The 27,407-nt window shown below is 41.2% G+C and overlaps 1 protein-coding gene across 2 annotated transcripts in view; it reads right to left on the reverse strand.

Moving 5' to 3' along the window:
- Positions 1-27,407, reverse strand: part of cracr2b (calcium release activated channel regulator 2B) — a 167,385-nt gene that overhangs the window by 117,914 nt on the left and 22,064 nt on the right. For both annotated transcript variants that reach the window (XM_059975514.1, XM_059975512.1), the window contains exon 2: positions 6,991-7,230. In XM_059975514.1, coding sequence (XP_059831497.1) covers positions 6,991-7,188 — 198 coding nt within the window. In that variant the 5' untranslated portion in view covers positions 7,189-7,230. The remainder of the gene's footprint in view (positions 1-6,990; positions 7,231-27,407) is intronic.

Raw genomic sequence — 27,407 nt, forward strand, 5'->3', positions numbered from 1 at the left:
CTGGAATGTAGGAGCTACGCATCTGTTCTTTATTTGTTTTGTATTTTGAACATTTATTGTGGTAATTACTCACATAAGTTGGAGTGTGGTAAAATAGAAGGGAATAAGTTACGTATTCTTGCTTATTTTATGGCGGTTTGAGGCCCAGAACCAACAGAGGTCACATTTTTGCTGACCACTTAATATCGCTTCAAGATTGTATGTTTGCTAATTGCTACAAAAGGATTGAAATAAGGAATTTGATCCTTTGGAACAATCGTTTCATTGGAGCTGAGGGTGTGCCATGCAAGTATAACTACCCTGTGGTAGTCGCAGGCCAGCAGCTATTGTTTTGATTTTGGATTAGGTTTTGACGTTACATATTCTACTAGTCTCACAGCTTCAGAGCTCAAACAGCCTTGGTCCAAACAGGCAGCAAAGAACTAAGTTCTAGAGATGAGACGTTGTCTCATTTTTTAAACTGCATTGCATTTGTGGTTTCTAAATGACAATAAACTGGAACTGAACTGAACAGAACTGAGATGAGTGGGCCTGCACTTGACATCAAGGCAGCATTTAGCTGAGTGTTGCGTCAAGGCAAAGCTGATGTCGATGATCACCAAGGGGAAAAATACTCCAATAGACAAAGGAAGATGGTTGTAGTTGTGCGAGGCCAATCATCCCAGGTCCAGGGCAACATCCCAGGAATTCCTCAAGGCAGTACCCATCCACATGCTGCTGTTTAATTGGTGGCCTTGTTTCCATCATAACTTCAGAAGTGAGTTTGCTTGCACAATATTCATTTTTATTCACAACTCCATAACAAATGATATAGAATACCTGGACAACATTCGGGGATGAGATGATGAAGCAAGCAATTCTTGTGTTTAGGAATTCAAATAAACTTCGAATTGTGTGCAGACTCTGTTAGTTAAGTGCATCAGTGGTGAATGTTATCTTAATCTTAATCCACTAATTAAAAGTAGCAGAAGATGCAGTGAGAGACTTGCAGAGTGACCTATGAAGACTGGTATATGTAGGTGGATGACGGAGTAAAACAAATAGCCCAATTCTAGAATTGGGGGAGAGCAGGCAAGTTCAAAGAAAATGCTTGGGGCAAGGTTTTTTTAAACAGAGTGGTGGGAGCCAGGGTGGTAGTGGAGGCAAAAAAAGAGGCATTTTGGAGGCTCTTAGTAGGCACATGAATGTGAACTGAATGGAGGGAATTGGGCATCAGGAAGGCAGAAAGGATTCATTAATTTGGGCATTAGTTACTAGTTTAATTAGTTCTGCACAATATTGTTCTGTGTTCTATATTCTAAATGAAGCATAGAGGAGAAGTTGAACAGAAGTTTACATTGAATGTGCAAGTGAGGCAAGAGCATCAGGAATTACCTTAAGAGTGACAGTACTCACCAAAATAGTCAATATTTAATAGCAACACAAGTTTTGTTTTGACAAATGATTCATTATAAAAACCTAAAACATGACAAGAAAGATGCGAATTAGGAGGAAAGTATGTATCTCACATTCAGATGAAGGAAATTCCCTTGGAATTTGCCAAACTAAAGCAAGCCAGAAGTTAATAATGTTGGATATGAATCAGAATGGGTAAGATGCCATGCACCTGTGAGAATGAGAGTCTGTAAGCATGACTGAACAGGGTATTAAAACAGAAATCACAAGGATAGTTTGGTTGTGCATTTCTAGGGCCAACACATAGGAGAGGGCATCCTGAGCTTGGAGCTCAGTCTGAGCCCAGTCTGATCAACTGAAGCCAGCAGCAGGTAACATTGAAACAGGTTGCAAGTCAACCTGCCTCCTGTCCTTTGAATAAATGTTATTGACTACATCACTTGCCCATTATTCAATCTCATTATTACCGTACAGAAGATTGGGTAACACTGATAGCAACATTCATGCCTCAGAAGTGCCAGGCAGTAACTATTTCCACCCTATATCAGATGTTACCATTGCAAAGTATTCCACCATCAACATCCTGCGAATCACATGGACCAAAATATCAATGGGATTCGCTAGGTCAATGCCAGGGCTACGGGAGGAAACCAGAGGCTGGAAAATTGGGGTACCCTTCCACTATCAACAAGGCAAAAGGCAAGTAATAATGATTCTCCTTCCCTGGATGAGTTCAGCTCCAATAACATTCATGGTGATCAATGTCATCCAGAAACAACCATCTCATCACCACACTAAATATCCATTCCCTCCAGCAATGGTTACACAGGAACCCATTACATGCAAACAATAAATGCATTGTGCTTACTCACTTTGGCTGCTCCAACACCAAAGAACAAAATGTCAAAGCCATTTGTGTCCAGGTTATGTGCTGAAAAATGGGATTAATTATGAACGGGTGCCCACTGGTCAGCATAGATGTGGTGGGCTAAATCCCAGCATGAATATCAGAAGGAGTGCACCATCTGACATATTACTCAACCACTCTCCCTGTTAAAACCCACCTGTGACAGACTCTGGGGGCACAGACGTTGGGCTCATCAGATCTCAGCGCACACAGAGCAGAGTGAAAGCCAGCCCTCTTTGACTGCAATGGACTGCCTAAGGAAACAAAAACATCGACAGACCCCCTTCTTGCCAAATCTGGACAACGGCCGCAGCTGCATGGAAAGACCAGCCCCTGAAGGTGGCCCTGAAAATCCTGACTTGAAAATGCATTGATAGAACTTCCTACCCAATGGCACTGAAACAGCACCGTTCTCACAAGTGCTGCTGTGGTTCAAAGTGATGACTCACCAACATCTTCTTAAGAATATATAAAGACAGCTAATAAATTGCCAGAAATGCCCATGTTCTGAAAAACGAATATTTCAAAAAATGCACAAAGAATTCATAACAATACAAGCTACAATGCACCTAATATCTATTTTAAATGTTTAACAGCACAAGGAGAATCTCAGGCAAGCACTACTCTTAACTACAGCTCATGGTGCTGAGAGATCACTGCTTCCTGAGGCTTGGCACACCGCCCTGTTTCACTCCCCTTCTCTATCACCCTTCGGTGGATTACACTGGTCCCACACCCTACAATTCTCTTTCTGTTCTCACTGCTGTGAACTGCTTACAGTTCGACAAATGTTGCAACAACTCTGTTATCGTTTTGTTCCTTGGGATTTATCCCTCACCCTCTCCTCTGCTCCTTTGCTCCCATTCCTTCAGTTTTACACCAAAGGCTTTTGATGTTAGGTCATTAGGCATCCCTAGGGACAGTTATCTTCAGCCTAGGACAATCCCTTGCTACCAGATGAACTTGTACTCCATTAGATAGCCTTGGTCCATGTTGTCCCAGGGACAACCATCTCCAGCCCAGATGCTTATTCTCCAAGCAAGATCCCTTTAACTCATCACAATCAGTTCATCAATTCCACCCTCCATTCATACCCACAACTTGACTCAATTGAGCCAATATTACATATTTCAGTATTACATGATTATATGCATACCTGACTGTTGCACACTCCACTCCTTCACTTCATCATTGTATGTTCTTGTATCTAGTTCCTGTTGCTCAATTCACACTGTTCATTACTTTGCCTTGGGTCCATGCAATCCCCTGCTGTCCCTAGCCGAACCCATCAACACCACTCTTGTAGCCTTGACCAGGCCCACAGATACCTTGGTGTTGACACTGACATTCTCTGAAAGGGATCCTTAGGGCACTTATTATTGTTTTCCTATGCACAATCCCAATCACCCAATTCTCCTCTCTTTAATTTTCTGGTAATTATCCCTAATAACACTTTGTTCATCCAAGTTTCTGTACGACCGTGCCTTTATCATATCATCAAATTTGACTATCAAATCGTCAACCTTTGCTGCATCACCTTGCAGATTCACTCCTCGAATAAAGCTCCAGGATGCTATTGTGTGGATAAAAATGACCACACGGGCTGCATTATTTCATCCATTGGAGTCTCTGATCTCTTCTACACTGTTCACAATTGTCCAAACCATCATGGAGACATTGGAGACAATATGCCAACTTTACTTACCATTCCCCTGCCTCCTTCTCCTCATCCTGCCCTACTTGTGCTATTCCTGCTTTTCCACTCTCACTGTAGCCTCTTCACTGGGCCCCTATGTCCTCCATAACAATTTGATTCCAGCTTTCATCACCATCAATCCTCTGAAACCATTCTCCCTCCTGACCCAAATCAAATAGCATCACATGCTGCAAAAGTGAAGCAAAAATGGAAAACGCCAGAGATAGTCAGCAGGACATGCATCAGCAGTGGAGACTTTTCAGGTTGTGATCTTTCATTAGAACCAGAAAAGAGAGAAAACACATCTGTTTTAAGTTTCAGAGTAACAGAGAGAGCAATGCAATGCCTTTGATAGACAGAGGCAGAGGCAGATGGAGGGGGGCAAGGGCCAGAGGCAGAGGTAGAAGGCAGAGGGGCAGGGACAGACACAGAGAGAGCGAGAGAGACAGGCCCAGAGACAAATGGGGGCAGAAGAAAGCAAAAAAAAAATACAGGAAGAGAAAGAGCACAGCATTTACCCAAGATCTGACATAAACACATCAGCTGAAAATGCTCGGCATATCAGGAGAGGAAACCCGAATTCATGTTAGAGGAGGATAACCCTCCTATCGTCCCTAAACCACACCTGACTATGCTCATAACCACCCTCTAAACAGACCATCAGGTGTCACCTCCTCCGATCTTCCTTCGCTTTCTTCTTTAGCTCCACCGAGCTACCTTCCTGCCTTTCCTCATCCCCATAAAAAAGAGCAGCAAACTCCTTCTCTATGGAAACATTTTATCTTTCTATTTAACAAATGAACCAACTCTCAGTTTTCTAATTGTCATCAGAAGCACAAATGTTGGATGACATTCCCCATCTCTTCCCCCCCCCCCCTTCGAAATGCAAAGCTATCTGTATCTGTAAACATAAATTACATTGGAACTCACCATACAGTCAAGACTCAATGCCATTATAAATTAACTAATATTTACTTCAATTTTATCTCAATGTATCAGTATTTAATTCCAAAATCATCACTAGTTGTTTCAGTTCCTTTCAATGTGTCCCTACTTCATCCATTTTCATGTTTTGAAAAGCAGGTTTTCTTTTCATCTGTTTAGGATGGAACTAAAATTATAGGTAATGCAAGGTGCTACAATACATCTTGACTCACCATACAGCTCAGATAAAGTAAACACGAGAAAATCTGCAGTTGCTGGAAATTGAAGCAACACACACAAAATGCTGGTGGAACACAGCAGACCAGGCAGCATCTATAGGAAGAAGTACAGTCGATGTTTCGGGTCCAGACCCTTCGTCAGGACGAAACGTTGACCCGAAATCGTCCGACCCAAAACGTCGACTGTACTTCTTCCTGTAGATGCTGCCTGGTCTACTGCGTTCCACCAGCATTTTGTGTGTGTTTCTAAGATAAGGTAATCTCGATCGGAGTACAGGATAAGGGTGCAGTAAAATATAATCTTCATTAATTATAAGCTTGGTCCATGATTTTAATCTTTTAAAGTGCTTTCAATCTCCACTGAAAGGACATTCTCAAACAAATTAAATGTCTTATCACAAGAAGTTGAGAATCAAGGCTAGACTCCAAAACTTACATTTATATGATGCCCATTGCTCAACAGCCAGCAAATTCTGACCCATGAGCAGCCAATGAGATCAAGTTCACTGTGTTGGTTAAGGCCACCAGAAATCTCTGTAAGCCTTCCACCTGAGCAACTGAGCCATTTATCTGAAAAATAGCAGCTCCAATAACTCAGCACTCTCGCGATGTTGCTCTTAAATGGCTGCCAGTTGTCAATACATCTAGATGCTAATGCTGAATATTACTTGGATAGGATCAAGTAGGCAGTGGCTGGCATAAAACATCCTCCATTCAAGTAATCTATCTGGGACAGGTTTATAGATGGCTCAGACAATTTTTAAACGCACATTTTATTTTGATTGCCACTTAAGTTTTAATTACACCTCATGACTACATCACATGTTCTTGTACACTGATATTTTTCTTAGTTTAAAAAAATAGGCATGTTAGAAGTCCACAAAGCTTTTTTTGCTTTAAAAAATCACGGGGAAGGGAAGGAGGGAAGGGTTATCTTAATCTTAGAGTAGTTTAAAAGGTTGGCACAATATCATAGACCAAAGGACCTGTACTGTGCTTACTGTCCTATGTTCTAAAACCATGCCCTCCATGTACAGATTTAGAATAGGGCAGAGTTCTGTCAATTTTTATTAAATCCAATGACAAGTAATCGGGAGAAATGCAAGCCAGGTACGAAAGTACCAACAGCCAATGAACTGACAGAATTGACCCTAGTCAGAGTTGGCATTTCAGGTCAATGACCTCTTGACCCTTCATCCTTTCAGCCTAAGCTGCTGAGTATTCCCAGTAGTTTCTGATTTTATGGATGCAGAGTTACACTGTGTTTCTGTATTGCCCACAATCAGCCAAACACTTCCCAAGAAATCTGGGTTTTGCAGAGCAGTTTGCAGGTATTAAAGTATTATTTGAGATTTTTACATATAGGGAACCAGGCAATCTCTGGTTTTGTCTGAGGATTCAGCTTCAGAACTCCTGTGCTTTCTTCAAAATTGTGCCATGGGTTCTTTAGTGTGAGCTGCTGGTTTAACATCTGCACCACTCTGTCAGTGCTATACTTCTAATGTCAGCAACTTAGTGCTCAAGCTTCTATAGTGGGATTTGACATGGCTTCTGATATGAAAACTTGGGTGATCTACCCAATGCAGGCTGACGCCTGGGACACAATGCACAGAACATCTTTAATATAATATTCCCTTTACTGTCCCCAACTCTTCAAAGTTTCCAGGAGGTAGACCATTTTGACTCCACGAACACTTGGGACTGGATGGCCAAACTTCAGCCAGCACACATTTCACCATCATAATCAATAAAAAATAATCTTCTAACAATAAGATTGGTTTCATTAAAGGAAAGTTGCCTCTGAAGAAATAGCCGAACATTTACCCTACCTGCAAGTCTCTCTTCGTAATGAAGCCCTTCTCCTCTTTGTCGCAATGCTGGAACAGTTCACGAGCCTTTTCCAGAGTTTCCTGTAGACTGTTGTGTTCATTAAGATTCACACTGAAGTTCTGGATCATCCCTCCAACATCTGGATCCATTTCACCATCAAGCCACGCATCATCTGATGTCCCTTTCTTTCTGGACATTGTCCACTTGCTTCAGCAGCCCAGCCCCCAGTGAGTGTGCCACTGTGAGGAACAAAAACATTGCTCATGCTTGCATCATCCAGTGAAGCCTCTAATATTAATTAGCATCGCTTAGCAACAGCCCACTTAGTAGTGGTCTGAAGGCTTTCCGAATATTGCGGTTAATTAGCCTCATTTTGTGTCAGGCAATACAGTAGAAAGGGCTACAGAAGTGGATCAACAGTTGTTTTAAAATTCCAAAACTCCATGAAGTTAGGGTACTGACACACTATATTCTAAACCAATGCAAGCTGTTCATTATAAGGAGCAACAGAGAGGGAACACAGATCAGGAGTAAACATTAAGCATTTCCATCTCTATCTTAACTAATTCCAACTGCAACTTAATTCCAAATATCTGCCTCGGCTCTACAACTCCTTTTCCCTGGGTCTGACAAAATAATCTAGTCATCTCTAGATTCTCACATCTTCAATTTACCTAGCATTTGACAATGAATTGTCTCAGAATCCTACCACTACATATTGTGCGAAGAAGTGTTTGTATTAAACACCCTTGAATGACATAGCTCTAAACTTCTTGTTCCTTAATGAAAAGAAAAAAATTCCCAGCATCAAAAAATGTGGAACTAGGGAGATAATCTTTGGTGCCTTAGCCCAAAAAAATGGAAGCAGAGAGAGTATTTCAAACTCGAGAAAACATTTGTGTGAATTTGATGCATGAACAAAGAGCTTAGTTGCTTAACAGACATACAGTAATTATTTCCTTCCACTCACGGATGATTTATTTGCTGTTGCTGTTGCTGTTTTAAAATAGCGGGAAGGCCTTCCACTTTAAAAAGGGATGATGAGTTATGGTGTACTGTATTCGATTATCATTAGCCCAGGCTGATGTAATTAGATGTTGATTTATTGTTGTTGAATGTACTGGATACAGTGAAAACTGCTGTGTTGGATGGTATGCATACAGATAATTGAGGTAGTTTAAAGTTAGAACCAATAACAGAATGCAGAAATAGGGTTATGGTTACATTTTCTCAGAACATGCAGTGCAGATGGAGAGTAATGTGCAGGGCCATGACAAGACAGATTTTGAGGTCAAGAATTCATCTTTAACATAGAAGAGGTCCCTTCAAGTGTCTAAATGCAAGGTGGTGGTGGTGCATATTTTCAAGCTTTTGTTATTTTCTGCCAACAGAAGAGGATGTGGGGGGGTGGAGAAGAGGGAATAACTAGGTGGGAGGGATCTTGGATTATTGCTGGCTGCATAATGGTAGCTTTTCATATTAGCAGGAAGTGTTGACAGATTCAGCGAAGGCCAGGTGACTGAGAATGTCCACAAATATCTGCAGTTGAGCAGAATAGTTGCCATAGCAACCTGGTATGCATCCAGGTAAGATGCTTTCTGAAGTACATCTATAAAGTATGGTAAGGGTCAACGGGGATATGCCCAACTTCGGAGGAAGTAGAGGCGTTGTTTCGTTATCACTGTGACTCCAACTCTTGGAGGCACAAGGTATTGTAGAATCTTCGTGGTACTCACTGTCTGTGTCTGCCTTCTCCTTCAACTACTTAGGGTGTTAAAATACCCTACCACATAAATTTCACCAATGCGTTAGCCCAAGCAGGATATGCAAATTCTAAAAGTCTAGAACAATATAAGACGCTCACAAGCTAAGATGTTCTTTTCCCTGTCATCTTAATCCAATTGCCATTAGTTTTTTGAACCATGCAGTACTTAAGATATTGAGCAATTCAAAGCTGCTAAAGTAAATTAATCCACATGTTAAGATTCTATAATAATGGGCATTATAGCACCAAATGTATTTCAATATGTGCTCTGTCGTCCAGCTAGTAATATGGGGAAAAGAAATGGTCTGGAGACTGTCTCTAGCAAATTTCATTCTAGAAGAATATTTCTTGCTACAGTGACAGGACATCTGACTGTAAATGCAATTCCATAAGATCATAAAATATAGGTGCAACATTAGGCTATTAAGCCTATTGACACTGCTTCATTGTTCAACCACAGCTGATTTTCAAAGTTCAAAGTAAATTTATTATCAAAGTACGCATATGTCACCTTATACAACCCTGAAATTCATTTTCTTGCAGGCATACTTGATAAATCCAATAACCATAATAGAATCAATGAAAGACTGCACTGCAGCTTCATTGGCTTCCCTTAACCCCCTTACAAGTCAAAACCCTATCAATCTCTGCCTTAAATACACCCAATGTTTTAGCCTTCTCAGCCCTCTATGACAGCAAATTACAGATTCTGATTCTGGCTGAACAAAGTCCTTCTTATCTCAGTTTTAATAGGTCTTCCTTTTATCCTCAGACTGTGCTCTCGAATCCTAGGCTCTCCTGCTATTGCAAGCATCCTCTACATGTGCACTCTATCCAGGCCTTTCAGTATCTGGTAGATCCCCCACTCATCCGTCTGAACTCCATAGTGCACAGTCCCAGTGACAACAAATACTCCTCATATGTTAAGCCTTTCATTAGCAGGATCACTCTTCTGGACCTTCTCCAGGGAAAGCACATCCTCTCTTGAATATGGAGCCCAATATTACTCACAATATTTAAATGCAGTCTGATCAACATCATGCAAAGGCCCAATAGTACGTCCTTGGGATTATAATTGTAATAACATAATTGTATAATTATAATTGGGATACAACAGTATGTCCAGGGATACAATTCCACACCACATCTATTAATAATATTTCAAAATTTATAAGTAGCAATGCAAGCTTTTCCTTTCTCATTCAGTTCAACAACAATGTTCCTTCTTGGAATGCATTCTTCAGCCAATATAATTCAACTGCATAACCCTAGGCATGATTGCTACCATGAATGAAAGGTCATCTAAGGTCATGAATAAAACTGAATGGAAATTGTCCACTGAATCAATGCATCCCAGTGTTTTGCTCAAAGCTCTTCTTATTTTATTATCTAAGTATATTTTATTATTGAACTACTTATATGTCACCATATCCAACCTTAAGATTCATTTTGTTCTGGGCATAATCCACAAATCCATAGAGTAGTAACTATAACAGGATCAATGAGAGGGCGTACAGGAGTGAGATATGCTAACTAGTGGAGTGGTGCAACAGCAACAACCTGACACTCAACGTCAGTAAGACGAAAGAGCTGATTGTGGACTTCAGGAAGAATAAGATGAAGGAACACATACCAATCTTCATAGAGGGATCAGAAATGGAAAGAGTGAGCAGCTTCAAGTTCCTGGGTGTCAAGATCTCTGAGTTTCTAACCTGGTCCCAACATATTGATGAAGTCATAAAGAAGGCAAGACAGCAGCTATATTTTATTAGGAGTTTGAAGCGATTTGGCATGTCAACAAATATACTCAAAAACTTCTATAGTTGTACTGTGGGAGAGCATTCTGACAGGTTGCATCACTGTCTGGTATGGAGGGGCTATTGCACAGGACCGGAAGAAGCTGCAGAAGGTTTTAAATCTGGTCAGCTCCATCTTGGGCACTAGCCTACAAAGTACCCATGACATCTTTAAGAAGCGGTGTCTCAGAAAGGCAGCATCCATTATTAAAGACCTCCAGCACAAAGGATGTGCCCTTTTCTCACTGTTATCATCAGGTAGGAGATACAGAAGCCTGAAGTCACACACTCTGCAATTCAGGAACAGCTTCTTCCCCTCTACCATCCGATTCCTAAATGGACATTGAAGCTTTGGACACTACCTCATTTGCTTAATATACAGTATTTCTGTTTTTGCACATTTTTAATAATCTATTCAATATATGTAATTGATCTACTCATTTATTTATTATGCTTTATTTTATTTATTATTTTTTTTCTCTCTCCGCTAGATTATATGTTGCATTGAACTGCTGCTAAGTTAACAAATTTCAAATCACATGCCAGTGATAATAAACCCGATTCTGATCAGCCAGAGTGCAGAAGACAAGAGCCTGTGCAAATGCAAATATAAATAAATAGTAATAAATCATGAAAACATGAGGTAATGAGTCTTTAAAGTGAGATAATTGGTTGTAGGAACATTTCAATGATGGGGCAAGTGAGTGTAGGTATCCCCTTTTATTCGAGAGTCTGATGATTGAGGGTAGTAACTATTCTTGACCCTGGTGATGTGAGTCTTGAGGCTTTTGTACTTCTACCTTATGGTGGCAGCAAGAAAAGGGCCTGGCCTGGGTGACAGGGGAGATACTAGAATAGGTCCCAGAGCCTGGAAGGTAACAAGTTAGCCCCATTAGTTAAGAAAGAGGAGAGAACCAGAGACCAGCTGGATTGACACATAATAATGAATGCTAGAATCTAATATTAAGGAAGCAATAGCAGGACACTTAAAAAAATAACATGAATGGGCAAAGTCAACATGGTTTTAAAGTGTTTGATAAATCACTTGGATTTTTTTGAGCTTGTAACTAAAGATAAGCAAAGACCAGTCAATATGCTCTTAAAATGTTCCCTGTCTTAGTTCACCTGTTATTTCAATGTCATCTGCCTGATTACCATACAGACAAAACTCAGAATAAATTTGCACTTAATTTCCCTTGGATATCTTGTTTGTCCTCAGATCTAAGCCTGTTGGTACCACCACAAATATTCTCCCTCGTCAGCTGGAACAGTTCCACACGCCAATGCATTCTCCACAATTAGACAAAGATCCAAAATCCTCTAACAGCTACAGTGACTATGACATTTGATTAAATTCTCACACAGGATATCAACACAGGATTCCTGGACAGTTCCAGACTAAAATAGGGATAGGAAAATTATAGTTTTAACTCAGAGCTCCATCAGAATGAGAAAAGACATTAAAGCACTCAATTGCCAAGAAGGACCTTATGATACTATCATCAGTTCAATTAAACATCTATTATTTGTCTATTTTTTTCTTTGTTTCTACAGAAATGGCTGTTTTTAGGCAGGTTAAATGAACAGAAAAGGATATTACAGAAGAAATGTGATGTGAAATAATGTGAAGGCAACCACCTGGTAGAGAAAAAAAAGCAAGTTTTTATTCAAATGATGTAAAGGGCCATAGGTGTCCTTGAACATGAATCACAGAAAGGCAGCAAGGAGTTAGACTGACAAACTGTATGTTGCCTATTTATAACTAAAGGAGTTGAATACAAGGGAAAGATATTTTATTAAATTATACAGAATCCCTGCAAGCCCACACTTACAGTATCAATTATAGGTCTGGCTTCCTGACCCAAACGAGTGCAAGAAAGATTTATCAGATTGATTCTTAAAATGGGGCACAAGGCACATCAGCAGCTATATTTCATTAGGAGTTTGAAAAGATTTGATAAGTCACTGAAGACTTTAGCAAGTTTCTACAGGTGAACAGTCAAGGACATTCTGGCTGGCTGCGTCACTGCCCGGTATGGAGCTTCCAATATGCAAGATCAAAAGTGGCTACAGATGTTTGTACTCTCAGACATAACCCTCCTCACTATCGAAGACATCTTGAAGAAGCGGTGCCTCAAGACCATCAGCCCTCAGGACATGCCCTTTTCTCATAACTACCATCATGGAAGTGACACAGGAACCTAAAGACTGACACTCAACAATTCAGGAACTGCTTCTTGGCCTCTGCTCTCAGATTTCTAAATGGTCCATGAACACTACCTCACAATTCCACTGTTTAGTGTAACTTAGTTTTGCTTGCCCAGTATTGTTGCTGCAAAACATCCAATTTCACGACATGTATCAGTGATAATATAAACCTGATTCTGATTATTCCCTCTTGTTTTTAAATTCTACTATTAACTGCTCTGTGCATCGTACACCCAGTGGTGAGGAGGAAAGTTCAAAATGGAAAGTTGGAAATATTCCGGTCTCCCTCTAATTTCAAAGAGCAGATCACCTCTTCAAATTGGAGCAACGTGCTGGCTATTGTACAGGAAATTCACAACAGGCAACAAGAGATTTATAAGTCCATCCAGTTAGGAATCAAGAGTTTAACCTCTCCTGCAAATTTGGTGCCTTCACAGAGGTTGAAGTGTGAGCTGCAATGAAATTTCAAAATTTACTAGAATTATTTAGGAAGTCTTTAGAAAAGTTCATCTTTAACAAAATCTGGTATTTATACAGTAGCTTTAAACACAATCCAACGTAACAAGTTTCTATCCATAAAATAGTGCCAGTTGAGGGGCTACTGGGTCAGGGAGACTGGAGTTTAGTTAAAAATAATGAACTTCTAAAGAGAAGAGGTTTAGGAAGGGAACTCTGGTCTTTATCTCCTGTTGACATTGGAGCTACCAAATCTGCAGATGATCAAAAGGTCAGAATTGGAGTAATGCAGAATAATTGATGCCACAGAAAAAGGATAAAGAATTTTAAAATGATGGCTTTGCTAAATAGGGAGCTAATACAGATCCTGGATGAACGGTTTCAGTTTAGACATAGGCAGAAGAGGTTTGGATGCCTACTAGATGGCTCTAATGGAGCCTTGAGATATAGTGCCTTCAAACTGAGAAAGGACATCCATTCCAGTGAAATCCTCGAGGCCAATCAATTAGGCTGTGATTATGCCCGCCATTGTCTCTTAAATGTTTTGGAAAGACATAATGAGGAATAACATCCAAGTAATATTTTCGTTAGAAGCATCTTATTGAGACTCCTCCACTGTGCAGGGACAGAGGTCCAGTAGAGCATAGGCCACATTTCAGTTGCCTTGACAGATTACAATTTTGTTTCAGCATATATGCTTCTGTCATTGCTGTCTGCTGCACAGTTTGATGAGTGGAAGAGAACAGAAGAAAGGTTGTGACGTGGCCCACCAGCTCCTCAAACTAGGAGACTAGATAGCTACTCTGTGGCCGAAACTGAAACATCCAATCTGGCACTCTCTCCAATCACAAGTGGAACAACAGAAGTGCTCAGATATTCTGTGATCCTGAGTGCAACAAACATTTCTGGTAATATAGAGTGTCTACCCCTTTAAGAATTCTGTAAGGTGATCAACAGCTCTTTATATTTATAGTATGAGTATTTGACTGGCAGGAATCAATTACCTTCTGGATCCTGAGTGTTTTTTAAAATCATGTTGTTAACTTGCCTTGCCACTTACAATCATCTGTACAGATATACTCTTGGATCCTTCTAAAACTTCTTTTAAAATTGTGGCCTCTAGCTTATATTTGCTCTCCTTGTTCCTCCTACTAATTTGTAACACCATGACCTTTGCTGTGTTAAATTTAATCTCCTGAAGTCTATAGAATATCACCACACTTCTGCATTAATGAGGGAAGCTACAGCTGGCATTTTGGCTGCTCGATCATATTGAGTTATGGAGACCTTTGAAGCCATTGCAGTCTGTTGTGCTGGAATTGAGGTAGTTGCCTTCTTGAGACAAATCTTATGTGATGCCAGATGCATACAAATAACATAACAAAACTGGAACAGAAATAGGCCACTAGCCTCCTCATGCCTGCCCTGCCATTCAATATAATCACGGCTGGTCTACCCCGGGCCTTGACTCCTCCGCTGGGAGGAACCACTCCAGTCCACCATCCCCCTACTTTCACAAATATACTAGTCTTCACTTTAAATATTTCTAACAATCTAGAGTCTATAATTTGCTGGATTCACTACTTTCTGCAAGAAGGAATCCATGTACGTATCATTTTTAAATGACCAGCCTCCTATCTTTACAGCACATGCAACATGGGTTCAATTCCAACCATTGCCTGTAAGGAGTTTGTATGTTTTCCCAGTGACCATGTGGGTTTCCTCCAGATGCTCCAGTTTCCTCCCACATTCCAAAGACGCACCAGTTGGTAGGTTAATTGATCGTTGTAAATTGTCCCGCGATTAGGCTAGGATTAAATCGGAGGATTGCTGGGTGGTGTGGCTTGTAGGTCAGAATGGCCTACCCCATCCAGTATCTCAATAAATACATCAATAAATGTTCCCTGTTTCAGACTCACTCACTAGTGAAAATATTTTGACATCCATCCTGTCAGGTCTACTTCGATCCTAAACTATATGTTTCCATAAGGCCATTTATCATTCTCCTAAACTCCAAAGATTTCAAACCCAATTTGATTAGTCTCTCCTGATTGTACAATCCTCTCATTCCATGTAGAAAACTTCTGCCTTAAAATCAGGATGGCTGGAATGAGGGTGAGCACAGTCCTGGTACAGGGTCACAACTCAAAATGGCGGCCATCTTCTGCCTCCAGATGCTGCCTGGCTCACAGAGGTTCTGCAGCAGCTTGTTCTTTTTGCAGCACACCTCTTCAATTAGCTTTTGGAGAGACATGCATTTGAGTCATTAAATGTTATGGAATGAACATGCAGATGCACACCCAAAGCTACGGTTTCATATGGTTTTAGACGGTGGGATGGGGGTGACTGGGGGATACTCCTTTCTCACTGTGCATACGGATCTATATTTTAGTTGGGGATGGAAGGAAGCTGAGCCTTCACTTGGCATGCTTCTGTTCTTCATTCATCACCTCATCAGTTCACCAGGAGCATCCTCCGGCACCTCACAATTCAAAATTGTCTTCATTGTCTCTGCAGTCAATTAATACTACAGTCCACAGAGTATTGTCCCAAAAGCACTTCAGAACATCCAGACATTCTTTTGAAAACTTGAAACATGGAGCAATGGTTTGATTTTAGAGAGCAGTGGTTTCCTCTTTTGTGTCCTACCATGAACATCATTCTTGCTCAGTGTTTTTCTTATAGTGGGCACATGAACATAGACTTTAGCATGTTCTAGAGATTTCTGTATTTCTTTTGCTGTTACCCTTGGGTTCTTTTTCACTTCCTTCATGAAGTTTATTTAATGCTGGGCACCACACTTTAGGAAAGGTGTGGGAGCTTTGAAGAGAGTTCAAAATGCTTCAAGTTACAAGAGCTTTAGTTGTGAGAATGAATGGGAAAAAAATAGTTGTTTTCCTTAGAGTGTGCTGTGAGAAGAACTGAAAGAGCAAGTAAAATATTTAAAGCTGTACACAGAGTAAAGAGAGACAAAATGTTCCCAGTGGCAGAGGAGTCAGTGCTATGGACATGGAATGAGATGATAGGCGTGAGAGCCTAAAGTGGCATGAAGATTTTTTTTTGTGCAGCCACTGGTTAGGAAGTGCAATAAACTGCCAGGGATATTAATGGAAGCAGGTTGAACTGCAGTTTTTGAACTAGCATTTGAAGGAAAACATCTACACTGTAAAGGAGAGTAGGAGGGTTGAGCTAACCAAGTCACTCTTACATAGATCTAATACAAACTCAACCAGCCAAATAGCTCCTCTGCGCTGTGATCTTGCAAATGTTGAAAATAACCCTAGATATTTAATACTTTAAATTCTTGGCATCACCCAAATACAAAGTTGTAAATCCAGTATGAAAAAGTAGTGGATAAGACCCTGTCTATCACAGGTAAAGGCCTACAAAAAAGCTGGATGAACTCAGCAGGTCAGGCAGCATCCATTGAAAGGAGCAGTCAACGTTTCGGATCGGAACCTTCTGTCAGGACTAAAGAAGGAGGGGGCAGAGGCCCTATAAAGATGGTGGGGGGAGGGTGGAAAACCAATCAGAGGAAAGATCAAGGGGTGGGGGAGGGGAAGCAGGGAGGGGATAGGCCGGAGAGGTGAAGAAGGAATCTAAGGGGAAAGCACTATGAGTAGTAGTAGAAGGCAGAGTCATGAGAGGTGATAGGCAGCCAGAAGAGGAGACAGAGTAGAGGTGGGATGGGGAAGGGAGAGGGAGGGAATTACCGGAAGTTGGAGAATTCGATGTTCATACCAAGGGGCTGGAGACTACCCAGACAGTATATGAGATGTTGTTCCTCCAACCAAAGTTTGGCCTCATCATGGCAGTAGAGGAGGCCATGTATGGACATATCTGAATGGGAATGAGAGGGAGACTTGAAGTGAGTGGCAACTGGGAGATCCTGTCTGTTGTGGCAGACAGAGCATAGGTGCTCGATGAAGCGGTCCCCCAATCTGCGTCGGGTCTCGCCGATGTAGAGGAGGCCGCACCGGGAGCATCGGATGCAATAGATTACCCCAACAGACTCACAAGTGAAGTGTTGCCTCACCTGGAAGGACTGTTTGGGCCCCTGAATGGTGGTAAGAGATGAGGTGTAGGGACAGGTGTAGCACTTACACTTGCAGGGATAAGTGCCAGGTGGGAGATCTGTGGGGAGGGACGTGTGGACCAGGCAGTCGTGGAGGGAACGATCCCTGCGAAAAGTAGAGAGGGAAAGGTGTCCTTGGTGGTGGAGTCCAGGTAAAGGCCTCGCCACCATTGAGCATATCTGCATGGAACGCTGTTGCAGGTAAGCATCATCTATCATCAAAGACCCACACCATCCAGGTCATGCTCTGTTCTCACTGCTGCCATCAGGAAGGTGGTAGAGGAGCCTCAGGACTCAGATCACCAGGTTCAGGAGCAGTTATCACTCCTTCACCATCAGGCTGTTGAACAAGGGGAGGATAACTTCACTCGCCCCATCACTGAACTACCCCTCAACCTATGGACTCACTTTCAATGACTCTTCATCTCATGTTCTCAATATTTATTGCTTATTTAATTTATTATTATTATTTCTTTTTTCCCTTTCTTTTTGTATTTGCAGCTTGGTGTTTTTGTTTTACACGTTGGTTGTTTGCCCATCCTGTTGGGTGTGATCTTTCATTGATTCTGTTGTGTTTCTCATAGTTACTGCGATTGCCTGCAAGAAAATGAATCTCAGGGTTGTATAGGGTAACATATATGAACTTCGATAATAGATTTACTTCGAACTTTATCTGAAAACGTGTCTTGGCCCAAAACGTCAGTCATCCTTTAATTCCCACAGATGCTGTCTGACATGATGTGTTCCTTCAGCATTTTGTGTGTGGAGCTTTATCTGTGACTTTATTGTTCAATTGAAATTAAGGTTCCAAACCTTTCTAATGCCTAATTCTAGGAAGAATAAGTGGCCGAACTGGTGATTTTATTTTTCAGCAATGAACACTGGACTGTAGGTGGAAGGAATGATAAAAGACTAAATCAGTTACAATGTGGAATGCATTTCAAGTAGGGGGATTTATTTTGCATTTAGTCTGGCTGTTGCAAGATTAGTCAGACTGAGTCCTAATGGGCTGAAATGGGGAAAAGTAGTTTCTCACTACTCTGATGACAAAAGAGAAGGTGGCAGATCCAAAATAGCTGCAGAAATAATTCTGAATATCCATAAATTTCTGTCCTTCACTTCTTTAAGCTCTTCAGATCTTCAGTCTTTTGTTTTAGTCTCTGTTAGCTTTCAAGCATGTTGTGATGGCTGTAGCTACATTGCCCATAGCTCTAACATCTTCGCTTTAATTCCAGACTGTAAAAGGAATCAATAAGCTGGCTGCTGAACAGCTTCTGCAGGCTAGTCCGCCATTTCAGAAATCAATAAATGGCACAGGCATAATTCATAAATAAGGCCACATGTTTCTTAACCTTGCCTACATACAGTTTAAAATATAGCCACCAATGCTTAATGCCTTCTCTAAAAGTGGATTGAAATAATAGGACAGTCATTGGAAGGCAATGTTTAATGCAATTAGTGGTAAGAATTTGTGTTCATTTATCATGTTGAGGTTGTTTGAAAATAGTTAGTTTCCTGGAACTTTTTGACCATCAAGAGATTTTGCATTTTACTTACAGCTGGTGGGAAGTCCAACAGATACACTCAGGGGCCACTTTATTAGGTATGCCTGTTCATTAATACAAGTATCTAATCAGCCAATTACGCAGCAGCAGCTCAATGCAGACATGGTCAAGGGGCACCATGGTAGCATAGCAGTTAGCGCAAAGCTATTTCAGCTTGAGGTTTTGGAATGTGGAATTTAATCCCACCATCCTCCGTGAGGAGTTTCTGTATGTCCTTCCTGTGTGTGTTTTCTCTGGATTTCCTTGCACAGTCCAAAGACGTACCAGGTAGGTTAATTCATCATTGTAAATTGCCCTGTGATTAGATTAGGGTTGTTGGGGTTGCTGAGCAGTGCCGCTCAAAGGGCCGGAAGAGCCTATTCTGTGCTGTATCTCTAAGATAAAATAGGTTCTGTTGTTGTTCAGATAAATTATCAGAATGGGGAGGAAATGTGATCTAAGTGACTTCAACCGTGGAGTAATTGGTGGTGTTGGATGGAGTGGTTTGAGCATTTCCGAAACTGCTGATCTCCTACGGTTTTCACACACAATAATCTCTAGAGTTTTTCAGAGAATGGTGAGAAAAACCAAAAAAAACAACAACCATTAAGTAGCAGTTCTGTGGGTGGAAATGAGAATGGTCTGACTGGTTCAAGCTGACAGGAAGGCAGCAGTAACTCTAATAACCACGTGTTACAACAGAGGTGTGCAAAAGAGCGTCTCTGAACACACAACACGTCAAACCGTAAAGTGGATGGGCTACAGCAGCAGAAGACCAAGAGCATACACTCAGCAGGCACTTTGTTAGCTTCAGGAGGTACCTAAAAAAGTGGCCACAGAGCATATAGCATCTCGAACAAGAGCTGTACAGCACAGAAGAAAATTAAAGCACATGCTTTGAAAAAAAACTTGCCACATAAATTTCCCTTAAACTTCCCCCTTTCACCTTAAAGCAATGTCCTCTAATATTTGATATTTCTACCCTGGGAGAATTTTGACCATCAACCCTATCTATGCTCTTCAATTTTATATACTTCTATCAGGAAATATGAACCACAAATTCCCACTATTTATCAACATACTTCAGCACCCTATCAGTTACCATACACATCCTATCAATATTTAACTTCCCAAACTGTGATAATATTATATCACTGTAAGATGAGTCCAACTGATCTCCGAGTGTAGTGAAATAACATGAAGAAAGAATCATAAACACGAGAAAATATGCAGGTGCTGGAAATCCAAAGCAACACACACCCAAAATGCTGGAGGAACTCAGCAGGTCAGGCGTCTATGGAAAGGAGTAAACAGTCGATGTTTCCGGCTGAGACCTTTCATTAGAACTGGAATGGAGGGGGAGGTCCGAATAAGGTGGTGAGGGGAGGGGAGGAAGAAGTACAAGGTGGCAGGAGATAGGTGAAACCGGGAGAGTGGGAGGGGTGAAGTAAAGAGCTGGGAAGTTGATGGTGATAGAGGTAAAGGGCTAGAGAAGGAGGAATCCAACAAGTGAGGACAGAAGACCATTGGAAGAAAGGGAAGGGGAGGAGCACCAGAGGGAAGTGATGGGCAGGGGAGAAGAGTAAGAGGGGAGCAAGAATGGGGAATGGTGAAGGGGTGGGTGGGGTAAATACCAGAATTCGAGAAATTGATATTCATGCCATCAGGTTGGAGTCTACCAGACAGAGTATGAAGTGTTGCTGCTCCATTTGAGTGTGGCCTCATCCTGGCAGTAGAGGAGACCACAGGCTGGCCTGTCAGAACAGGAATAAGAAGTAGACTCGAAATGGGTGGCCACTGGGACATTGCACTTTTTGTGGAAAGATATTCCAAGAGGGTCTCCATTTTCCCCTTAGGAGAAGCGGCCTGTCCTGTACAGGAGTAGGCAAAATAATATGGTGGATATCTCCACAAGTCCTTTCATCTAAAAAAGCACAAGGTTACTTGAAGAACCAGCAACCCTCCACGCAGGCAAGCGAAAGAGACAAAATCTATCAAAACGGACAAATTATTCAATCTGCTCTCTCTCAGTCTGACACAATAATCTGTTCTGTACTTTGGAATGCTTTCTGCAGGGTGATTCCCTGCAAAATTTGCCACTAATGCAACATTACAAATGGAAGCAATATGAGATGCTACCGTGCTTCTTTCTCTTCTTGTCTGTTTTCAACCAATAGTTTATTGGCATAAAGAAATCAAGGAACTCAATACAGAGTAAAAGTAATTCTGCGTCCATATACAGGCTTGTTAAGTATTAAGAACTGTATTAAGTGATTACTGGAGTTTAGAGGTATAATTTATTTCAACGGGTTAATTATAAATTTGGAAACTGAAAACATAGAATTACAGCAGTGTTACACAAGAAGTTTAAAAGAGTAACACACACAGCAAGTTCCACATGAACTCTAAATAAAGCGCAGTTTGGATTCAAATTTGAAAAAAGACAGAAATAGTAATTATACAAACAGTAACTGAAATCTAGGTGACTTGTAAAAGTGCTGCGTGTGGCTATTCTATTTTTAAATACGAGAATATATCTTTTCCACCATTCCGGCTCTGATTAACTTCACTAACCTCAGTTGTTATATTAGATTCTTTGCCAAAACACACACAATGCAAAACCTTTTATTTAAAAGTAAGTATATATTTTCTATCTTGACTCAATAATGATAGGAGACTCAATTAATTGTTATTGTTCTGTTGTGTATGGGCATAACCAGCGACTTAGGGATACTATGTTATAGAATTAAATGCCTTCTTCAGTCCATCCCCAAGCAATAGCAGTTAACAAATACAATTTCCCCCATACCTCCCATCCATCAATGGAACTTTACCCAGATTCATAATCAAAATAATGAATCGTTAAATGCCTTAACTGTGCCAATAATATTCAAAAGCTGATGTTAGAAACACAAATTAACTGAAAATGTGGCATGGCAGACAGCCTCAGTGGGGAGAGAACCAGAGTAAGCCTTTCAGATCAGTGACATTTCATCAGATCTCACTGTTCAGATACAAGGTGTTAACAGTTTCCTTCACCACAGCTACTGCCGGACAAAAAATATCCCCCATTTTTCATGTTTTACACACTTGCTTTGTGTATAGAATAAAAGTTAATCATTAACCTTCACTAAACTATTATAAAAATGCAATGTTATATACCTTGAAGAGTCTTAAAGCTGATCATAAGCACAAGAGATTCTGCAGATGCTGGAAATCCAGGGCAACACACATGAAATGCAAGAGGAACCCATTAGGTTAGACAGCATATACGGAGAGGAATAAACAGCCGAAGTTTTGGGCCGAGGCCCTTCATCAAGTCAATTCCCTCCCCCACCACTCAGTTTCACCTATCGTTCCACCTATCGTTCCCTTCCATCGCTGTCTTATTCTGACTCCTCCCTCCTTTGCAGTCCTGATGAAGAGTTTCCACCCAAATCATCGACTGTTTATTCCTCTCCATAGTCACTGCGTGGCCTGCGGAGTTCCCCCTTTGTTTTGTGAAGACAATTGCTTCTCAATGCATGTTAAAACATATGTATTGCAGTTGGTGTGCTAAGAGCAGTTTGCTCTGATTATTATGGAGAGCAGGTGATCTGTCAGGTGGTTTTGAAATGGAATATTCTCATCATATCAGGTGGTATTGGAATGGCGAATCGATCTTATGTTTCAGAGTAATGATTGATTCACAAGAAAAGTCATCAATTTGGTCACCAACCCATTTGCTCTCCCCATTCACGTTGCCTGATTTGCTGAGTTTATCATACATTCTCTATTTTTATTTCAGAATTCCACCATCTGCAGCAATTTAGTTCTATCAAGGTGTTGATTGTCTGAGGTTTATTTAACATGAGCTTTTAATTACTATGATCATGTTGTACCATGTGATGATGACGCTGCAGTTCCAGTAATAAACAGTTTTGTTTTTGAGATGGTGGAGTGTGCATTTACAGGCAAACAGTTCAGCTAAGCTGTACTTGGAGAAATAAAGCATATGAAGTCATTGAAGTTACTTGGATACAAAGAAACAACTTGCTTAAAAATCCAAAAATGCTTCTCCGGCCAGGAGGTATTCAAAAAAGTCAGAACCCCTTATTTCGTTACAGATGCCTGGTCAAGTTGACATTGATTTGTCCCTCATCTGCAACTTCCTCAACATGTCTTGAATGAAGTACTCTCACCGGCAGCCTGACAGAAATGATGGCTATTCATTCAGCAACCAAAAGAAATGGGCATTCTCTGCATTCATGGAGTGCAACATTTCCAGACCGGATATAATTAGTATATTAAACACTATTGTTGACCCATTTGCTTAAAGTTTGAAGTTGCTCTTTTAAGACTTGGGCTTGGGCTTGTCTGTCAATTAAAGCCAATTTTTCAATTTCCTCGATGATGGGTGACCAATTTGGCTGCTGCCCAGCTGATGACATTTAAGAATTAATAAGGGGGCTTGGGATGGAAAGTTCAGAATCAGAAGCAGGTTTAATATCACCAGCAGATGTTGTGAAATGTGTCGTCTTAGTGGCAGCAGCACAATGCAGTACTTAAGAATAGGAAAAAAATCTAATTTACAGTAAATATATATATAAAATAGTTCAATTAAATTAGTAGTGCAAAAATAAAAATAAGTAAGTAGTGATCTAGTGTTTATGGGTGTGGTGAACCCTGTGCCTGTCTGGACACGCCCCCTGCTGACTGCTCCTGTGGCTCCTCCCACAGACCCCTGTATAAAGGCGATTGAGGCCTGAGCCCGGCCCTCAGTCTCCAGGATGTAGTATGGTGATCACTCACTGCTTGTTCCTTCTTCCAGTCAATAAAAGCCGATATCTCACCTTTACGTCTCAAAGTGAGTTATTGATGGTGCATCAATGGGTTCAATGACTATTCAGAAATCAGATGGCAGAAGGAAAAAAAGCTGTTCCTGAGTTATTGAGTGCATGCCTTCAGACTCCTGGTGGTAGCAATGAGAACAGAACATGTCCCGGGTGACGGATGCTGCCTTTTTGAATACGTCCTGGATACTATGGAGACTGGTGCCCATGATGGAGCTGACTACATTTACAACTCTCTGCAGCTTATTTCAATCCTGTGCAGTAGCCCCCAGTGGTGCAGCCGGTCAGAATGCGCTCCGTGAAACCGCTGTAAAAATCTACGAGGCGTCAAGCAGGGAATGCCAGCTTCTCAGGAGAGCGTTGCCATGTTTCTGAATGTTCCAAATAATTTGAAAGCATGTATTGGCAATGAGTCATCAAGGTGAAGTTTCTCTTCCACTCCCAATACTCATCACTTTAAGGATTCATTTGGTAATTGTTCACACCAAAAGGAAATTTACAGTATATAATTAACCTGCCAGTGATATGGGAGCAAACCGCAGCACCCAGAGGAAACACACAGCCACAGGAGATCATGCACAGAGAAAGGAGGGAGCCTGTAGTACATCGGCCATGCTCAGACTGAATGGCAGAGCAGGCTGGAAAATCCGAGTGGTTCAGTCCATGCTCCTGTTTCCTGGTTTTTGATTTTGGTTTATTGGTGTCTCCTGTACAGTGGAAAGCTTGTCTTGCATACTATTTGTACAGAGCAAATCGATAAATGGCACTGAGCTAGAATAAGAAAGTCCAATAACAATTCAGAATAAAGTGTGAAAGCTACCGAAAATTGCAGTGCAATGGTGAAGTGCAAGATCATAATGAGGGAGGTAAACTGAGGCCCGGAGTCCATCTTATCACACAAGAGTCTGAAGACGTCCTTGAACCTGGTGATGGGTGCTTTCAAGCTTTTGTATCTTTTACTCAGTGGGAGAGGGGAGAAGAGAGAATTCCTGGGGTGGCATTCACAGAATTTGTTTTGTTTCGTCCATCAGAGCCGTCTGGACAAATTCCAAAATAAGCAAAGTCAACTTCACAGCTGGGAATTACACCCAACCTCCAACAGGAGTCTCCAAATATCTAATGATTCCTTTGATGGAGATTTTCCAAGCTTTGATTAGTGTGTCTTAGGGGTTTAGAATTCAGGAGGTTTCATGGTTGTATTCCTCAGCAGTGCAGTTCCAGCCAGACCTCAAAAATCGGAAGATACCCTGTGTCAACAATGTGCTTTCCCTCAAGTGATAGAATAAACCAGTGTTGATACAGCAGCTCTCCTGTAACTTCTCAAATGTTCTGAAGAGCTTCACAGGCAATGGAACATTTCTGAATTGCAGTCAACGTGACACTGTAGAAAGTGCAGCAGAGAATCAGGACAAAGCTGGCTCTCACAAAGAATGATGTTCTCAGTGAAGTGATAAACCTGAGCTACATACAACACCACTGATGACTCATTTAAAAGTAGTGACATGGATCTTTTGCTTGACAGGATTAATGAAGGTCTTGGTTTACTGTTCCATCAGAAGGCACCCCTGCCAGTGCATCAGAGCGGGGTGACCTCGCCAGAGCAGCAGGCACTCACCAATGCACTGGTGTCATCATGTTTTGTTTAAAGCCTCTAGAATGGAATTGTGCCCACAACCCTCTGACTCAATAGCAAATGAGTTACTCTAATGGTGCCAGCTAATTACTGGAGCAATAAATTATTCCTCTGTGTAGTTTCTTCCTGGAGGAGGTTGTGTACACACAGATGATACGTTTCCCTAAAACAACTGTCAGTAGCTGAGGCAAGACTAACGCCCTGCTGTAACTTGGTAATACATAACTGTTGCTCAGACTGAATTCCCTTCCAGTAGGTGTTTACCCATTTCTTTGAAGGAAGTAACACACACGCGCGAAAATGTTGGAGGAACTCAACAGGTCAGGCAACATCTATGGAAATAAACATACATTTGATATTTTGAGCCAAGATCCTTCTTCAGGACGGCCTTGAAGGAGGAAGTGCCTTGACACACATCTCTCTCTTAGCTACTACTCTATTTCCAAAATTCATTTTTCTCTCAAAGGGCCTTTAAAATGTATCCACTTTGAACTCTCTGCTCATCATTTCTGTTCCACAACATTTGAACACTTCTCGCTGGCTTTCCAACTTCTTCCATGAACCCTGTACAGTCCACAATTTACTTGAGCAGACCTTCATCCTTCCTTTCCTTTCCATTATCTCAGGGGCATTGGACTGGAACGAACAAGCAGGAAATGGGGATACATGGACCATGTGCAGGGAGATGTGGAGTTTAAGTTGGCATCATAGTTGGCACAGACATTGTAGGCTGAAGGATTTGTTCCGTGTTCTATTAGTCCTTTGCTACTTGGCTGGGTTTGAGCATCTATTTACATGCCATTTTTTTTGGTAAACTTGTTGAAACCCAGTCCCTCAACACTTCACTTTTAAAATTGAGTAGAACCATTCCTAGTGACTCTCAAGTCATCTAGTATCAGTTTTACTGGTACAGAAAAATCAAAGCCTTTTACAGAATGAGAGAGAAGGAATGGACATATTGGAGAAAAGTCAGAGAGGGTACGTGGGGCTGATCAGATCTTACCCATTCTGAAGGCAGTTTCTAAAAGCGATTGCTTAGGAATATTCACTGTGATGTTTCATTGTCCTTGCCTTGCTGCTGACTACAAATTGTCTCTTTTATATTGTCTCAAAGGATAAACTTCAAAGTCCCCTGTTGGCCGTAAACTGCTTTGATATGATGTGAGATCATGGAAAGTGTTGTTTGAAGGCAAAGCTTTAGAGCCCTGTCTAAGAACAGTGCAAATGTTTGGACATAATGCACTAATCTAAGGGGCAGAGTTGTATTATTGGTCAGATTTACTTGCAATCGATGTGATATTTCAAAAATTGGTAGAAAGAACTAGCTAGACTAAACATAACCTGAGTCACAAGGGGTAACTCGGAGCAGAGTCAACACTCTCACCTTGAAGAGGCAGGCTATTGGTGCCAACGCTGTTTTCCTAGCACTTATGAGGACCAATGAACACTTACTGTATGAACATGTTTTACTAAATTAAGGAAAATCCTTCATTAGTTTTCATGAGAGCTGATGTATCAGAACAACTAGTTTATTCAAGATAAGACCATAAGACACATGAGCAGAATTAAACCATTTGGCCCATCAAGTCTGCTCCACCATTCGATCATGTCGAATTTATTTCCCTCTCAATCCCATTTTTCTACCTTCTTCCTATAACCTTTGACACCCTTACCAATCAGGAACCTTTCAAACTCTGCTTTAAATATTCCCAATAACTTGGCCTCCACAGCCACCTGCGGCAATGAATTTAACAGATTCACCACCCTCTGACCAAAGAAACTCTTCCTCATTTCTATTCTAAATAGATCTTCTTCCATCCTGAGAGTGTGCCCTCTGGTCCAAGACCCTACTACTAATGAAGCATATTCTCCACATACACTCTTTCTAGGCCTTTCTATATCAGTACATTTCAATGAGATTCCCCTCATTCCTCTAAACTCCAGCAAGAATAGGCTCAGAGTTATCAAACGCTCCATAATGGGAAAGAAACTTTTAGAGTTGTGTTCAGTGTAGGTGGATATACTTAATTTCTCCCCAGGTCAGTTCTATGTTGAGTTCAACACGTTGGATCCATTCCTTTGGATTTATCGGCTGCATGGAGAGGGG

This window comes from Hypanus sabinus, chromosome 7, assembly GCF_030144855.1.
Source record: "Hypanus sabinus isolate sHypSab1 chromosome 7, sHypSab1.hap1, whole genome shotgun sequence".
Taxonomy (NCBI): Eukaryota; Metazoa; Chordata; class Chondrichthyes; order Myliobatiformes; family Dasyatidae; genus Hypanus; species Hypanus sabinus.